The sequence below is a fragment of the Anoplophora glabripennis genome, unplaced genomic scaffold (assembly GCF_000390285.2).
Source record: "Anoplophora glabripennis isolate ALB-LARVAE unplaced genomic scaffold, Agla_2.0 scaffold56, whole genome shotgun sequence".
In the NCBI taxonomy this organism is placed as follows: domain Eukaryota; kingdom Metazoa; phylum Arthropoda; class Insecta; order Coleoptera; family Cerambycidae; genus Anoplophora; species Anoplophora glabripennis.
This window is the reverse complement of record NW_019416232.1, coordinates 673,419-692,901: the sequence shown is the minus strand read 5'-3', so window position 1 is coordinate 692,901 and position 19,483 is coordinate 673,419. Positions and strand designations below refer to the sequence as shown.

General features: G+C 31.1%; 1 protein-coding gene and 1 non-coding gene across 2 annotated transcripts in view; both read left to right on the top strand.

Annotated features, from left to right (window-relative positions):
- Positions 1–19,483, top strand: part of LOC108903644 (UDP-glucuronosyltransferase 2C1-like) — a 55,171-nt gene that overhangs the window by 15,945 nt on the left and 19,743 nt on the right. The window contains exons 2-3 of the mRNA XM_018705884.2: positions 10,790–11,121; positions 17,067–17,375. Of these exons, the coding sequence (XP_018561400.1) occupies positions 10,792–11,121; positions 17,067–17,375 (639 nt within the window). The 5' untranslated portion in view covers positions 10,790–10,791. The remainder of the gene's footprint in view (positions 1–10,789; positions 11,122–17,066; positions 17,376–19,483) is intronic.
- Positions 5,104–5,175, top strand: Trnaq-uug. Its single transcript has one exon. It is a non-coding gene; the product is annotated as a tRNA-Gln (tRNA).

The window sequence follows — 19,483 nt, the reverse complement described above, 5'->3', positions numbered from 1 at the left end:
AAAACTACGATATGGTGTCCTAAAAGAATGATTTATGGCTATATTTAAGACGGATGTCCATGCATAGGTATATCAAAACAGAACATTCGATGAATATCTAGATGAGGAATGACGAATATTCAAAACACATCCATGAATCTCGTAGTCCTTCTTGCTTCTTCTATTCTTTAGATGCTTGATTAAATTAGGGAATCATGAAAACGTTAGAGCTTTCTGTTCTTGGCTGAAATGCGACCATATACATTTTGTGCTAATTGAATGCTAAAAGAGCTAAAAGATTAGTGCATTAAAGGAGAATATTTTTGCTGCTACGTTTCGAAACACCTTTGCATGTACACCATATTATAAATAAAAGTCCCCCTCGTATCTCGAAAGATTGAACATATGGTGGTTCTGCAAAAGGTAAGTGTAGGTGCATTTTCTTAATGAAAGATATAAGGAAATCATTACATATATTTCTTCTTGATGAGAATCCATTTAGGTCAACAAGACGTCGCTGACCTTATGACGCTGCAGAAATGTTCAAGCTGTTATTACAGACATCGCAGTCCATTATTAATAAAATTAATATGAACATTCAGTATTTATAATCAATAAAAGAACCCTTTAATCTGTAATTTTTTTTTCGATATTTTTGTGACAGAAAACTTTTCGTTAATTTAAACAGTCGAATAATAAGAAAATATATTGAGGATAATCAAGCGACAAGCTATTTATTTGGTGTTAGGGTATTTCTAAATATGCTTCTTACTTGAACATTTCAGCCTACAGAATTAAAAAAATAATAATAAAGTCGTCACAAAGATGCGTCTAAATAATTATCATACTATCCTCCTTAATAACAGTTAAATTAACAGGGGGACAATTTCGTTGATACAGCGCTAACTTTTCTCCTTCAAAGCGTGGGTGGTTGTGGGTTTGTTGGCATAAACCTTAGACTTCAAAAAACCCCAAGGTAAAAAGTCCAATAGCCTTAAATCGCAGGATCGAGACTCCTAATTTTGATCACCAGAACGGGAAATTACACGTCCAGAAAATGACTCATGTAGTAATTAATTTGTTTCTCGGGCTGTAGGGCATATAGTTGAAACTACATGTGCTCTACATGCATATCTTGCACAAGAAACTAGATTACCATGTTGCGTTAGGGAACACCATTAACTGTTGCTTGACCAGCCGCATTTTCGAAAAGAATGGTGCGATGATTTTGCCAGCCCTAAATCCGCACCAAACAGTGACATGTGGATGCATTTTTTCCTCAACAATCACTCGTGGATTTTCTGAATTCCAAACGCGACAATTTTGTCGATCAATGGGGTCATCAAGATGAAAATGAGACTCATCGTTGAAGATAAGTTCGTTCGAAAAATCAGTATCCACTTGTTGTTCGATAATACTATTCAACGGACTCTCTTCGCTCTGTGAGGTCAGTAGGCTTCAGTGCTTGAGTCAATTGAACTTTGTAGGCATGAAGATGCAAATCTTTCGTGAGAATACGCTGTAGAGTGCTTCTCAAAATGTCCAATTCTTGACCACGATGCCGAATTGATGTCCCTGGAGCAAAACTCTCATGAAATACTTCGATGTTTTATGTTGATATGTTGAAGGACGACCAGAGTGTTCACTAATTAATTGATCCAGTCTCCCTGTATTTTTCGATAAATCTTTTCACAGTTTGTTGATGAAGTTAATTCACTATTCCGACTATATTTTGTACGAAAATTGCGAACCGTCAAACCATTATTTTTAAAATAATGCTCAGCAATGAAAATGCGTTGTTCTTTCATTTAGTGTTCCATTTTTAATAATTCTGAACTGTCAGATGTCACGCTGTATTTTTTTCCGTTGTGCGATAAACAAATGCATTCATATCTTGCGTGATTTTTAGGATTTGCTATTTACATTTTAATGTTTCAGTAATGAAAAGAAATTATTATATAGCTACAACGTAAAATTCTGTAATGATCAGACAAGCGTCAGTTATGAGGCGTTGTTGCCATTTTTACCATATTTTTTTAGTCAATTATTAATTAACACATTATTCGAAAAGATGATATGATATTGAATCGTTTTTAAAGAAAAACGTTCTTTCAAATTCTAGTCTGTTCTTTTATTTCTGTTGCATTACTGTTTTACAAGCTATTTTGTTGTACTGTAGGTGCCAATGTTATTATTTATTTTGACAATATGACAATCGTGCGCAAGCGCAGTTCTAGTTAATTTAAGGAAACAAAAGGCAAATTAAATGTTAAGCAACTCTTAAATGAAGTTAAAACAGGTATTTTTTTAATATAAAATAAAACTTAAACATAAAGACAAATTAGTAGACTGAAGATATCTGTATACTACATGTTTTTTATCGGTAAATATTAATATCTAAAATCCATCTTTTCGTATAGTTCGGCCACACAGCTAACGGCCACGCTGTATAAACGCATATGTTCAGTGATCAATCTGATGGCAACTACGTTTTACTGAAAGCGACATCCAGTAGGTAATATTGCAATCGCCTTCGGCGAACTTGCATAAGCTGTCTACGTCAATGTTTTATAACTTTCTTTTGCTAATTATTTATTATTATTAGGAATTCCGTACGTTCTGAATGTTCCATTTAAATAAATATCGCTTTGAAATAAATACATCGTTAGAATACAAGTTAAGTGAAATGATACCTTTGTTAGCCACATGTCTATGAGTAATCTTCAGTTAAAATGCCAGGAATTATTTTGCGTAGTTAATTACGCAACGTAGGAGAAATTTTACTTTCTTTAAGCCGTTTTTTTTTAATTTTTTGTAATTTTAGAGCTGGTCAAAATACAATTTTTTTGTGTCAGCATGAGATGAAATATACCTCACAATATGTAATTTCTACTTCTATTCCAATTTCATAGCCTGTTCAAAAAATTATTGGAAAAGTAGTAGTAGGTGTTATGTATTTAACAAATATTAATATTTATTTATTTATATTATTTATAAAGGCTAGTGTTACATACACATAAAAGTGTTTACACGCGTTCAAAAAAAAAGAAAGCTGTAAATAACAATACACATAATGATAGCAATCAACTGTTATACAAATATACATAAACGATATATAATTAAAATAAATAGGATAAACGACATACTAAGATCAATGATAACATTCATATTCGAGCTACATTACTGTCAATAAAGTCTTCAAAACGATAAAAGGCATTTTTTATTAAGTATTTTTTTATCCTTTATTTAAAATTATTTTCATTAAGAATTTGAATTAAGTGAAGTATTATGTTAAAAAATTTGATGGCCCAATAATTAGTACCGACCCGCGTTTTACTAAGTCTTAGAAATTTATTACATAAGTATGTGCTCTTTCGGGTATTATAAGAGTGAGTCTCACTTCTGATTTGAAAGTTATGTATATGTTTTTTGACATAAATAAAACACTGAAGTATATATGCACAGGGTATACTTACTTTGTTCAATTTAGAAAACTGCTCTCTACAATCATCTCTAAAACCAAGGTGAGATATGATTCTAATAATAATTTTTCTCTGAAGAGTAAAAACTTTTTCATAAAGGAGGCATGACCCCATACTAAAATAGCATATGTTATGATGGAATGGATATAGCCATGATAAACTATCAGCAAGCTTGATATTGAGACTTCGTTTGAGACTCCGAAGTAAATAAGTATGTTTTGATATCTTGGAGCAAACATAATTAACATGTTTATCCCATGTCAGTTTAGGGTCAAGATGAACTCCCAAGAATTTTACATGTGCTGGATTATCCCAGTTTTCCATATATCATAGTTTCGGTTTTCGAAGTATTCAAACTGAGTTGATTACTAGTAAACCAGTTTTCTACCGATGCATGTTAGTCATAAGTTGTTGTCATTAACTGTTCAAAGTTTAAGTTGGTTCTAGTTATATTGGTATCATCAGCAAAGAGTATACTTTTAGTATCATGAGGTAAACAATTAGGAAAATCATTAATATATATCAGAAACAGTAACGGACCCAATATGGAACCTTGTGGAACTCCATGTTCAATATTTTTTTTGGATGATTTCACATTATTAAATACAACTAATTATAATCTATTACTCAAATATGATCTCAATAAATCCGAACTGTACGATGAAAAACCATAAATATGTAGCTTATGTATAAGAATTTCGTGTGATACACAATCGAAAGCTTTTGTCAGATCTAAAAATTGACTAGCAACGTATTTCCCTTCTTCAAAACTATTGTTTATTGTGGATGTTAGACAATCTATGGCAAGTGTGGTCGATAGATTAATTCGAAAACTGAATTGTTGTGGTTTAAGATAGTTTAATATATTTTAGCTAGATGAGGTATTACAGAGATAGGTCTGAAATTAGATAGATAGAGATTATTAATATCATTATTTTTATAAATAAGAACAACCGTGGAAATTTTTAAACATTGAGGAAAAATATTTTTATGTATACAATAATTAATTAAATCAGTGCAAGGTATTAATATTGGGTCGATTATTAATTTTAAAATTTTGGTTGAAATAATTGAATTGAATTAACCAGTTTTACTAACACCAACATTTCATTTTGTTAGATCATACAGAGTGTTTACTTTAGTAAGTACGATTTTTAAAATACAATATTTGATCATAATTTCATGTTGTTGTTTTCTTTGTAACAAAAGATGTTCTTTGCACAGAAAGATAAAAAAATTAGTCAATTAGTCAATTATTTAATCAATTTAGTACTAATATCCAATACCAGCATAGTGTGCAAATCCTGAGATTAATTCTTTTATATTTCCTTAGTATCATTTTTTCTTGAAGTAAACCCCATTTACGTTTTATATTTGTAAAATTTCTTTATTTATATATTAAAGCAAACAAGGCCTTGATATATTGCGTTTAAAACAAGGAATATTAATAACTGACCTAATTTTATTACTGCTTCTCTTTTTTAACCAATAGGAGATTGTTTATTATTGATATTATTAATATTTTTTAACACTTAGACATAATTTTACTCTATTCTGTGTCCTATGTTCATTTATATATTGTTTTAACATTTAACTAACGGTAACAATGAAAAACTGACAAAAAGGCACTATCGAGCAATGAGGTCCCATGGTGTAATGGTTAGCACTCTGGACTTTGAATCCAGCGATCCGAGTTCAAATCTCGGTGGGACCTGATTCCTTTTTTTAAAGGATAAAAAGATATTATCTAATTTTTTAGGTAAAATGCTTTTATGTACACAAAGCTCTATCAATTTTGAAATAGCATATACAATTGCATACTTTGTACAGTACCACATGTTACTAATCGCATTGGATGATTGAATCTTAGTTTAATTTAAGGATATGAGCTTACTTTACACTGCAACTTTCCCTTAAGGGGTTTAATGACATTTTAATTAATATTTTTCTTCCGGTGACATATTTGTAACTATGTTAAATAATTATGTTACAGGTTACAGCCACATTTAATTGGATTGCTCTTAATTTAGTATTACATTACATTTTATTACCTTTTCGAAAAATTTAATTATACCGCCCAAAGCTGACCTATTCAAACGTCTAACACGAAAGTTCATAGGTACGTGAAACCTAGGCATAAACAATTTTAAGAGGTTTTGATTATACTTAGTCATCTAGTGTGCTAAATAAAGAATAATTTACACTTTCTCATTAGCTTTGTTGAAAAGTGAATGCACAATAATTGCATCATTTAAAAATACACAGAAAAACATAAAAATCATCAGTTCAAAAATTAAATAATGATCATCAGTTCAAAAATTAAATAGTGACGATATAACAAACTCCTTTCTGTAAAAGTTGGATAATTTTCACAATCAGCATCTTTTGGATTGTATCATTTGGTACAAATATCGTTGAGCATCGCTAACACGTTAGATGACACTTTAAGCAATGGTTGGTCGAATAAATTTAAATGTATAAGTAAAGGTGATATTTATAATCAATAACCTTAAATAAAATGAATAGATCTTCTAGATTGTCTACCTGGACAGATTTGATTTGGTAGATTTGATTTTTTACAAACCATTCTTCCACATAGTAGATAGTGTCTTCCTTTCTTGTAGATTATACGTTTAGATGATGGTTATTGAACCAGCCGAAATCAATTCGAATAGTTTTATAAGTAAAATGGGTTAAAAATAATACCAAATCAACAAATTTTGTTTATTGGTTGCTAAAATTGCTAAAAGGATATGATATATCCTTTTCTACAGCATAAATCGCCCGATAATTCATTTTATCATAATATTTCCAAGAAACAGGATGCTAAAACATGTTGCTTTTAAAACAAAAAAATACTTCCTATGTGTTTGTGCTAATGTTATAATGACAACTAGGTACGTTAGCCATTAAATCCCACAAAACCCTCTTCTGGAAACGGTATCATATCATGTTCTTCCATTCCACCAATTTTTTGCGCCAAATTCAATTTCGGTACAAATTTTTCATATCTAATCTGATATTTCTTGAAAACTGGTTGAACTTTGACAAACTGTTTTTTACCCATATGTATTACAAATTTGAAATGTAAATATTTATTTATTTATTTATTCATTCCAAACAGACAAATTGTCTAATTACATGGAAAATTATAATATTTACTAATATTCTTCCAAATAATGTGCATGGTAACAACAGTAGCTTGAGAACTGCAGCAATTTGCATCACTTAAACAAATTAATAATAATAAAAATATAAAGAGAAAAATATAAAAAGAAACATATAGAAAGAAAAATATAGGGTGCGAATCAAGGTAATAGCTATAATTAAATAGATTTCGAATTATATTATAAAATTTGTACATCGATGGTTGGAAAAAATCAATATTATGTGTTAATGAGACATGGTTAACCAAACGAGACATGACTAAAAATGGTGAACTGTAAATAGTTTTAACAACAGGTATAAAAAGTAAACGGTAGTGTCTGGCTGTTATGGGTGAAATATTAAATTTAAATAATGATAAAATATACGAGTCATTTATAAGATTATTTAGTATTTTATAGACAAACACTAATGACGCAATGCTTCTGCGATTAAAAAGTGTATTCAATTGAAACTCTTGACATAAATGCATTGTTCTGGTAATGTTATAATCAGGAGGTCTATTATATTTTTTAAAATACAAAAAACGCAGAAATTTTCCTGCACTCTTTCACATTTATCTAAATGTTTTTTAGGTTGAGAATACCATAGAACAGAACAGTACTCTAGTTTAGATCTAACTAACGAGTTATATAATAAAATAAGACATTTTACATTGCTTAAATGTTTGGACTCTCTTATTATAAATCCTAATGATTTAAAAGCCGAATTAACAATATTATCTATATGTCCTCTATATGATAACTTTGTATCCACAGTCACACCAAGATCCTTCACAGATGTTACCCTTTTAAGTTCGGTCTGATTCATTAAGTAAGAAAAAATAATTGGAGCACTATTTCTTGTGAATGACATATTATAACATTTTTTAATATTAAAATCAAGTTGATTACTAATACTCCAATTAACAACAGCATTAATGTCGTCTTGTAATAGTTTGCAGTCGTGATTCGACTCTATTTCTCTAAAAATTTTCAAATCATCAGCAAACAGTAAACATGTTGAACTTGACACCACTTCGGGTAAATCATTGATAAAAAATAAAAATAACAAGGGTCCCAAATTTGAACCCTGCGGCACCTCAGAAAGTGCTCTAAATTCGTCAGAGTACATATTACCATATTTTACCATAAAACGCCTATCTTTCAGATACAACATTAACAAATTCAATGTATTATGAGAAACTCCATAAAAACACAATTTTTTAACAATATATTATGTGCTACACGATCAAAAGCCTTCTGAAAATCTGTAAAAATTGTATCAACTTGAATTTTTCGTTCAAATGCTTGATGAATTTTAATATTAAATGATAAAAGATTTGTTAAGGACGATTTTCTCGGTATAAAACCAATATAGAAATGAAACTACTCAAGTGGGCCCATAAATAATTGTACAAAATTTGTTCAAATAACTTGGCAGGAGCAGGTAACACAGAAATTGGCCTATAATTTTTATTATCTGTCCTCTTACCTGTTTTAAAAATCGGAGTTACACTGGATATTTTCCACGCATGTGGAAATATGCCTTTTGCTAAACATAAATTATAAATATATAATAGTGGTATTTTCAGATAATCAGAACAGCCCTTTATGATATATGGTGGTATACCATCAGATCCAGCACCCTTTTTTCCCTTAAGTTTTTTCACCGACTTAATCTAATCAGACTCAGTAATGGATAAGATATTAAATATAGGAATGTTATTGTAACTGGTTAAGTAACTGGTATTGTAGTCTGTAGGAATTGATGCATATACTGAACAAAAGTATTTAGCAAAACAATCTGGAATGTTATTATCTAAGATAGGGACATTATTGTCGTAAAACTGTGCATTTTCAGATACTGATTTTCTCTTGTCTTTAATATAATTAAAAAATTGCTTAGTGTCCCTAGTTATCCCATTCTCAACCTCTCTTAAGTAATTCTGATGTTCTTTACTGATAAGTTGTTTTAATTGTTGTCTACAACTAATAAATTTATTCTTATATGTGTCAGAAATATATTTTAATTTCCTATACTTCTCTTTTTCTTTAAGCAGCACTTGTATATCTTTAGTAAAGTAACAAGGATATTTATTCCTATAAGATTGTTTAATATTAAATTTAATTACAGTTCTATCAAATACGTCATTAATTATATCATAAAATTTAGCCACAGCCAGATCTACATCCAATTGGCAGGTTACTTCAGACCAATCACAATTCTGCATTATATAGCTCATCTTCAAAAAGTCTGCCTTTTTAAAGTTATATAAAAGTTTACCATTTGTTTCCGAATACTTAGGTCCCAATTGATCACCAGAACCAATGTCAATTTCAAGCGTGGGATGATGAGAATCTTGTAACAGTATAGCTTCACATTTAGATACGACACATAATTTATTATCATTATATGTCAGTACAAAGTCAAGAATATTATTGTTTTCATTTAAAACATAATTAAAATTACTAAATGACATAAATCGCAAAAAATTATTAAAATCATTAGTTTTTCTATTTATAATTTTCTTATTAACATCAGATAAGTTAAAATCCCCTATTACATATACATTAGGACACACTGAATTTTGCTCAACAACGTCATATATTTCAGAATAAGTATTACTATTTGTATTTGGTGGAATGTACAACAAAATAAATGTATAATGAACTTTTCTAAATTTAACATTTACAGCCAATACTTCTGATCGTTCTTGATATTTTGTAACTTTTGTTATCTTTACATTATTTGCTTTTTTAATGGCCACCAATGAACACCACCAACTCTTAAGTCATTTCCTCGATCACATCTAATTATATGTATAATAAAGTGAATTATTAAATATCTCACCGTCAAATATCCCGCTTACCAACTATGTCTCACTCAACATTACAACATCATAGTGACAATCTAATGTATTGATATACAATTTTGTTCGCAGCCCCCTGCAATTTTGATAATAAACTAACAACAAGTAGATATACCTAAAAAAACAAAAATAAACACAACTACAAAAATAATTAATTACAAAAATAAGGAAAATGAAATATGTATATATGAACAAGAGAGAGTTCCCAGCGGCCCGCAACCTGTATATTAATCTTGGAAATCTTCGACGTAAATCCTCTTCGTAATGTTATTAATTTTAACAAACACCTTATCTTGAAAAGTCCATACATTTCGATTAGCATATTTCGCAGCGGCCTTCCTATACAAAATTAACGTTTCTTTTGATAGCTCCTCGTATATCCTACTCCACTGCCCTTCAAACGTTTTCTATTGTTAAGAACTAATTGTCTATCTCTAATAGTGTAAACTTTAGCATGTTAAATAAAGAATTCCTTATTTACGTTAAAAATGCCGTCTATTTAAATAAAAAAAGTCCTAGAAAATCAACTCAGTACTTTTACAAAAACTGCTGCTTCTGAATGGATACTGATTTTTCCAATCACCGTCGACTATTTCAGAATATCAAATTTCAAAGAAACTAATCTACTACTATTTAAAAAACAAATAAAAGCTATTAATTTTATGCCGTGGCTTAGATGCCTCCTCTCTGCCATGTCAGTTAGGCTTTATCTAGGAATCTTTGACCTATTCTTGTTCTTTTCGGGATAGGCTACGACTCACTATCAGAACCCCTAAGACTGTCCTGATGTTCGTTTCGGTTCTTATTGATTCTAGAGCCACTATGGACGGAACCACTTCTCAAGCCATGGTAAATCCCTAAGACATTTCGTAGTGGTATCTGTAATTAGTCACATCCAATACATCCAAGCATTGGAAAAGCCTTAAAGCCACCATCTTTAAGAAGCATTTTAGGACATATGATCATCAGAACTTATTTTCTTTATTTTACCTATTTTTTAACCATTATTTGTCAAAGATTATGGTTATCCAAATTATTTCAAGTCGTTGAGGCATGTCATTGACATTGATACGTTAATGTCCAAAAACTTGGTCTAGATGGAAATACACTTTTAGTACTTATAAGCAAAATAGTTTGGTTGTTTCCATAAAATACAATGTTTCTCTGTTTAGTTATATCTTCCTCTATGGTAAATTTCTTCTAAATAAAGAACGCAAAAGGTTTTGTGGCTTTTAAAACAGAAATAGAGTCTGTTTCACCATGCGTAGGTAGTTTAGATTCTAGAGGTACTAAAATATTTTTTACTTTTCAGTCATGTACGGAAGACGCTTACCAGTACTGACGGCATCATTGGCTGTGATAAACTTATGTACCTGTGCTAATATTCTAATGATAACGATGGGAGGCACCAAATCCCACAAAATCCCCTTCTGGGAGCTGGCGAGAGGACTGATTCCACGAGGCCACAACGTGACGTTTATCAACGCCTTTCCCGCGGACTTTCTTCTACCGGGACTAGAAGAAATTAGTCCTGCGGGGTTAGTTTTCTACGTGAAAAATTTCACCAATTGGGATCTTGTAGGGAACAGGATAAAGGGGGAGGAACCTGTGCCACCGTTGGATATGGTGCGGTATGGTTATGAGGTAGAAGCAGATTATTTATTATGTTTTAAATTGTAAAATTAACAAAAGATAAGAGTAAATTATATTCAATTTATGAGCTTTGACATTGATCTTCAAATCCACTTGTACCCAAGTATACAGAAGTATATAAGAAAAATACAGCTACTCTCATATGAGTGAAAGTAATTAAATGTTGAAATTATATTTTACAAACAAGCATCATACACTGAGCTCGTAAAGTTTGGAATAAATTCGAAAAATCGTTATTGAAGGGTTTTGACAGAAAATCCTCGGACACGTCAACTTTAGTTTATAAAATGTCACTTTTTTCAGCCATCGACTTTTTATTTGTTTTGTTTGTTTTTGATCTATGACGTCATCGGCAATTTTTTTAAATGGCAGCCCATATTTTTTTCCACGGATTTCGATAGAGCACATTTTTCTGAGTACGAATATGTCAAAAACGTATGACCTTCAAGATGGAAGTTTTCGAGATATTCGGTTCCAAAGTTTCAAGAATACATTATACAAGCGATGACAAAATACTAATCATTTATCAAGGAAGCGCTGGAAAAATTACAGTTTTGATAGTTGAAGTTTGTCCTTGCAAGTTTGTGTTTTAAACTGTCTATTATCTCGAAAACTTCCATCTTGAAGGTCATACGTTTTTGACATATTCATACTCCGTAACTGATCATAAAAATTTCGATTCTTTCCCTTTCACTCAAACGACGGACCATTTTCAAATAAAATGAATTCTGATGGAATAATGATTAATCAACTTAAAATAAAACACAAACTTGCGAGGACAAACTTCAACTATCAAAACTGTAATTTTTCCAGCGCTTCCTTGATAAATGATTAGTATTTTGTCATCGGTTGTATAATGTATTCTTGAAACTTTGGAACCGAATATCTCGAAAACTTCCATCTTGAAGGTCATACGTTTTTGACGTATTCGTACTCAGAAAAATATGCTCTATCGAAATCCGTGTAAAAAAATATGGGCTGCCATTTAAAAAAATTGCCGATGACGTCATACATCAAAAACAAACAAAACAAAAAAAAAGTCGATGGCTGAAAAAAGTGACATTTTATATACTAAAGTTGACGTGTCCGAGGATTTCCTTTCAAAACCCTTCAATAACGATTTTTCGAATTTATTCCAAACTTTACGAGCTCAGTGTATAATCTCACTTTACTCCAATATTTTGAAATTAATCTCTTAATACCTACTTTAGTTTTTGATGGTTGATAGTTTGGTATTGTCAGCTGAAAAGGAAAACATACAGGGTGTTTCAGAAAGACCTCCCTTAAATTCGGGGGGTGATAGTACGACAAAAAATTAGAATTTTTTGTCTTATGAACTATATATCTATCTCCTCTTGTTTTCGAGATACAGAGCGACAAAATAAAATTTTTTAAATATAATTTTTGCGAAAATTTCCAAACGGTGCGAAATATTTTATGAAATTTGCTATTCCGGGATTTTTAAAGATGCCAAATACGCTGGTCTAATTATTTTTTGGATATTTCATAGAGGGCGCTAGTTACGCTACATTCCTATTACATTTTAAGTTCTAATTTTTTTAAGGTTAGGTTTTTTACCATTCGGGTTCTAATTTCTAATGAGTGATTGTTAGTGACTGTAGTTAGTAATGACTAATTACAGTCACTAAAATTTTGATATAAAGTTAATTAGAGTTTAAAATATTACTGGGAATGTATGCGTTGTTTATAAGACATTCATCAATAAGTTTTAACATAAGCCTACTTTGAGAAAAGTCACTCATTTTCTACAGCGTAATATTGTAAGAGTTCAATTAAAAGCCTTTTTTCTCGAAAACCGTCCACATTAAGAAGTTCTACCAGGAGTGCATTATTTTTAGAAAATAAAATTGTACATTAGAAATTGGAGCCCGAATACCCAACCTCAAAAAAATTAGAACTTTAAATTTTATACGAATGTAGCATAACTAGCGTCCTCTATAAAATATACAAAAAATAATTAGACCAGCGTATTTGTGTCCTTAAAAACCACGGAATACCAAATTTCATAAAAATATTTCGCGTGGTTTAGAAATTTTCGTAAAAATTCTATTTAAAAATTTTTATTTTGTCGCTCTGTACCTCGAAAACAAGAGGAGATAGACATATAGTACATAACACAAAAAATTCTTATTTTTTGTAATGCTATCACCCCCCATTTACGGAAGGTCTTTCTGAAACACCCTGTATAATGTGAAATAAAAATCATTAAAATGTGAAACAAAAAAAAATGCGTCATTTTTTAAATAGGAATGTTTTCATCATAATTCGACAGAAGTAAGACATACTTACATATCTAAATACAGTTATACCCCTTAAATAAGACCTTTCATTCTATTTAGAATTTGTGAGTTGATTTTACCCAGAAACTTTTTTTCTGAGAATAATCTAAGGATCTTAATTTCAAAAAAGAACATCACTATTACTGAACGTAGCGTTATAATGAAAATATGGCAGAAAACCATTTAAAAAAAATTGTTTTCCTCTTTTGGTGTTTTTCAAAAATTGTTTGTTGAACATTTAATAATATAACTTTTCTTACGTACTTTATAATTATGCAAGACCTTAATTTTATCTGTTTGGACCTACTTTTCGTTATTTTCAAATATTAGGACTAAATAATATTTGACATATTTCCTGCCCAATATTTGCAAACCACTTTAATAGAAGTAATGGAGAGTTGAAGGATAATATACGCATTTTGAATATATCTTTTTAGCAGTTGACCATTTAATGTTAGCTCTGCTGAAATATAATATGTAATATAGTAACGTATAATTTATTTAATAAATTAATAGAAAGGTGCTACTAACTAATTGATAGATTGACCTCATTTATGATGAAATCATTGCAATTACTTAACGCAGGAAGTAAGATACTAAACCTTACATGGTCCTAGGTCAGTCAACAAAGGATAGAATGGTTAAACATTTAAAAAATGTGTTTATTTAACTAGTTTTGCATATCTTAACAATTTTCTCATATTTGAACATGAATATACGACTTGATTTACTGCCAGTTGTACAATATTTAAAACTATTAATTTACTAACATTCTGATTCACTAATGGATTATCATATATTTACGGGGATATATCTAAAAGATGTTTCAGAATAACTCACTATAAATTCCAGATTAATACAGAATAAAAATTTATATTGAAATCTGGTAGGCACATATTTTGAGAAGCTCTAAATAGCCCGATTTCTAAATAACCTATACATATTTTTATTATTATTCAATCGGTGCAAAAATTAAATGCCAATTTTTTAAGTTTTCTATTATTTTGTACGAATAAAAATCTGCACTGTTATGAGTTCTTTTGTACAGGGTGGTCCGAATTTTATTCAGGAAACTTCGAGGGCAGATAGATCTCTTTAAAATAATATATGTTTGTCTTATAAACATTGGTCTGGAACAGCCCCGTTTTAGAGATACAGTTGTTGAAAAAAATTGATTTCTTGTTTATATCTTCAGACTCTATTAACCGATCTCCATAAAATTTGGTACAGATAATGTATGATAGTAGGCCTTACATTCCCTAAAATATGAGCTCTAACGGTTCAACCAGTGGTGTGCAACTAGACAAGGGTCATCCTTTTTTTACAAAAAACTACGCCACTGCATTTTTCACAAGTTATTGTAACTGATTTATATTCTTATGCACAAAATACGTAAAAAGGTAACATACATTTTTTCCATAAGATTCGCCGTTTTCAAGTTATTCATACCAATACAATCCCCTTGTGCAGACATTGCTAACCATAATATTACAAGAATATTTATGTTTATACTTAAAAGTAAGTGCAATTTGTAAGCACATCAACGAAATTCTTTACACTCGTTTCCACGCCACCTGTGAGGTAGAGTCTCTTACGCGTTTTAGTTTCCCCTGGAAGCCTAATCCACTATCTTTACAAATAAGAACAACTTAAATCAAAATAATAATAAATGTACATTTATCAAAAGCGAGGGGTAGTGAATTTTCACAATCTGCATATTTGGTCACAAGAAAATCCTCATGAAATTCGGACAAGATCTTTTTAACACGAATTTTCTGTGAACACGTGTCTCGGAATAATTCGCAATAAAGTTTGTGGACCTTTCTTCTTGCCACCTCGTCTAAATTCCTAGTCATTTCTAAACTTTCTAGAAAACCATCTATTTGAATTATTAGATTATATTCCATTAAATATACGACAAAATAACTGGATACAATGGATGGTGCTCCTGCGTATTCTGGGAGAATAATATGAGAATGGCTTAATGAAAATTATATGGGGCGATGGATAGGTAGAAGACCAAATGCCAATGTCAACCATAATGGTACAGAGAGTCCAGTGTCTTGGCCAGCCAGATTGCCATATCTAAACCCTCTAGACTTCTATGTTTGAAGTTATCTGAAAAGTAAAGTTTATTCTACTTACTCCAACCACAACTACTGCAACGAATAGAAGGCGGGTGTAATGAATTAAAAGAAAACCACATGATATTAGCTTCAATTAATTCCATTAATAGAAGATGTCAGAAATGTATCGATGTGGGTGGTTCGCATTTTGAACAATTGTTGTAATAACTAACGTTAATTTTGATTTCTTGTTTAGCTGATGTTGCTTGGTAAATATATTCTTATTATTATTTTGATTTAAATTATTCTTATTTGTTAAGAGTATTAGCCCTCCAGGAAAAACTAAAACACGCCAGGAACACTACCTCACAGGTGGTGTAAAAAGGAGTGTAAATAATTTTGTTGATATGCTTACAAATTGCACTTACTTTTAAGCATAAACATAAATATTCTTGCAATATTATGGTTAGAGTGTTTGCCACAAGATAATTATATTGGTATGAATAACTTAAGAACTGCGAATCTTAGGGAAAAAATTAAAGACACCTTTTTTCGTATTTTGTGCATTAAAATATAAATCAGTTACAATAACTTGTAAAAAATGCAGTGGCGTAGGTTTCTTTGTAAAAAAGGGGTGACCCCTGTCCAGTTGTACACCACTGCTTGAAACTTTAAAGCTCATATTTTAGGGGATGTAAGATAATGCATGATAATGTATTATACATTATCTGTACCAAATTTTATTGAGATCTGTTAATAGATTTCGGAGATATAAACAAGAAATTAATTTTTTTAACAACTTCAACACCCTGCATTTCTGAAACGGGGCTGTTCCAGACCAATGTTTAGAAGGCAAACACATATTATTTTAAAGAGATCTATCTGCCTTCGAAGTTTCCTGCATAAAATTCGGACCAGCCTGTATTTACTAAATCTGCAATTACACAATTTCATAATCTTTTTTAATGTGTCTGTAAATCACAGATCTGGTAATTTGGTAATTCTTACAGTACTGAATAAAGCATTCATAACAAAAGATATAAAATACTTACATTTCGTTTATATCATTGAGAATACGAATATTAATTAATTGTTCATAGAAATTTCAGAAGCATAAACTATTTTCGCGATGGCATAAATTAATTCTACTTTTTTTAAGAAAACATTGACGCTGGGTAACTTTTAAGTTTTTTAAAAGCATATTTACTTCATGTGAGTGAATATTTGGATACAAAAATATTAAATTAGATTTTGTATTATCCTAATATGCAATATTATTTTACGGTTTGCAGAAATTGAGCACAAACAAAAAACACAGCTAAGTGTGGACTCACCTCCAGTTTTTTATCTTTTTCTCGAAAATGTGCGATTTGGTGAATTTTAATAAATCAAGCTATTTAGGGCTTCTTAAACTATATACCTACCAAACCTCAAAACGAACACAATATGGCGAATACTTGTAGAAGCATTGATAAAGCTAGTTTTAATAAATTAGCTTCAGTATCCTGTATCTTAAAATCAAAAAAGCGATAAATCTTTGGCTCATAGACTTAGCTCTGTATATTTTTAGGCATGCGAGGTTCTTCTTTCCGACACTGAAACAAAGGACTTCCTCTACTCTCGCCACAGATTCGACCTCCTAATTCTAGATGGAGCCTATCCTGAATGTGCACTAGGATTTGTACACCACTTTAACGCTCCATTCATGTACATCAACACTGTGGGTTTTTACATGGGATCTATCTCATTAGCAGGGAGTCCCACGCCTTATTCTGTAACGCCATTCCTGGCGTTGTCTTTGACAGACAATATGAACTTGTACCAAAGGACTAAAAATACACTTTGGAATGTCGCTGCCAATGCCATGCACTCAGTAATGGTAAGTAATTTTTCTAATTTTTGTAGTTGTAGTTATTAATATATCAAGGCTAGATTAGAAATGCAGGGAGTAATAGCAACACAGCGACATTCTTTAAGATATTTTCTCATCAAGTATACAAAAACAAACAACAGTAATATTTCCTTCTAAACCGTTTTTTAAAAGCTCTATGGTGCTTCAAAGGAACACAGTTCTAATCAATGCTTAAGAACAAGTGAAGATAGGAACCTCAAATTGAGTACAGTGCAGATCTATCATACAACCAATAAGATTAGAACCGAATATAATTAATATTGTCGTGATTAAGAAGGGTCAAACATTTCGACTAAAAAAACACTTTGAATTAAGTTATCTTCACCAACAAATTTTGTCATTTATCACTTCCGTAGAATACATCAATTAATAATAACCATATCAAGGATGAAATCCAATTTTTCCTGCACTTTCAACCACGTAACTTTGTAAACGTTCAATTCATTCATTTGACTATATCTATTTTATTTAGATTTACGAAGGTTGCCTTTCATATTTCGGGAATAGAGAACATAAAAAAATAAATCATCGTATACAGCTTTATTGTTTTTCAAAATATTCTCCATGAAATCTCTTGTGTGAGCCGATGTGTGAGAGCGCGCATTGTCCTGGTGGAGAATGGTGCGCCTTCGGCTATTGGTTTCCCTTATTTTTCCGACTTCTGGCAAACAAATGGGGTTGTGTACCATTCCCAAGGATGCCTCAATCTCACGATAAGTCACATGACGATCTTAAAATATCAGTTCACGCACAGCATCAATGTTTTCTGGAGCAACAACAAATTTTGGATGACCTACACGAAATTCGTCAGTGAGCGAACCTCTGCCACCAATGGATATATACAGTGGTTTTTGATGGTGCGTCATTGCGAAAAATCGAATTAATGTCATCGATGCACCGTTAAGAAAATCTACATCGAAAATTGTAAAAAATAATCGCACAGAAATGTTCGTGACTTAAGTCCATTTTTTGGCGAAGGTGATTTTTCAATTGGAAACCACACAAATAACGCCTGTACGAAGTTCTGAGAAAGTCGTCATATCGACTATTCCCGAAATATACATAAAAGGCAACCCTTGTATGAAAAACTTTATTTTCTCGAGCGTATACAGGGTATATCACGGTGACGGCCTTCGAGTTGAATTTTGGAAATTACTATTATTATTAATTATATATTATTGCAATTTTGGATTCTACGTGTTATTTTAGGTGGACTTTTATGAAGTTTCCCTATTCCTAAAATTAACCGTTTTCGAGATATTTAATTTTTTTTAACAAAATGGAGAGAAACGGTGACTAGCTTCAAACCATGTGATTTTTATAATAAGAAAGATAAAGCAACAATATTTATAGGGGGAATAGCTAGACCCCTAAGCTTCCCATCCATACTTTCAAAGTGGCTTAATTGCGTGCAGGGTTGCAAGTCGGTTTTTTTAAATGGAACACCCCGTATGTTTTCTATATTCTGATACACAATTTTATTCTCTCTCGAACGGTATCAGGGTTTCCTATACCTATCTACGCCTAGAACCGTGGAATTGGCCAGTGGTCTAATGGAGTGAGGTTGGAAGACCTCACTCCATTAGATTTTTATGTTTGGGGAGTAATAAAGCAAAAATCCATTAGATTTTTATGTTTGGGGAGTTCCATAAATTGCCTGCAGCTAAAATAACAAAAGCGGTGACTGATGGTGTTATCTCTAGAATCCACAAGTGCTTAGCTGTTAATGGAGGTCAAATTAAACACTTATGACTTTTTTAAGTTATTTATTTTATCTTAGTGCAGTATTATTATCAACATACATAATTGTGTATTACTATGTATGAAGTTGATTTTTTAGCATTCTTCTTAACTTTATCTGCTCATTGGTGGAAAATTGGGTTATGTCTCATTAAAAACTGTAAATGTTCTGCTTAGAATTCCATTGCAACGTCTGGGAATAAATAATAATAAATAACTGGTAACAGTTTAGTTGTTTGTTTTGGTTTTGCTAAAAATTCCACAGCTATCCTCGCAAGAAATTACATGATTTTAGGTGATTACACAAAAAGTAATAGATAACTTAAAAACTAGAA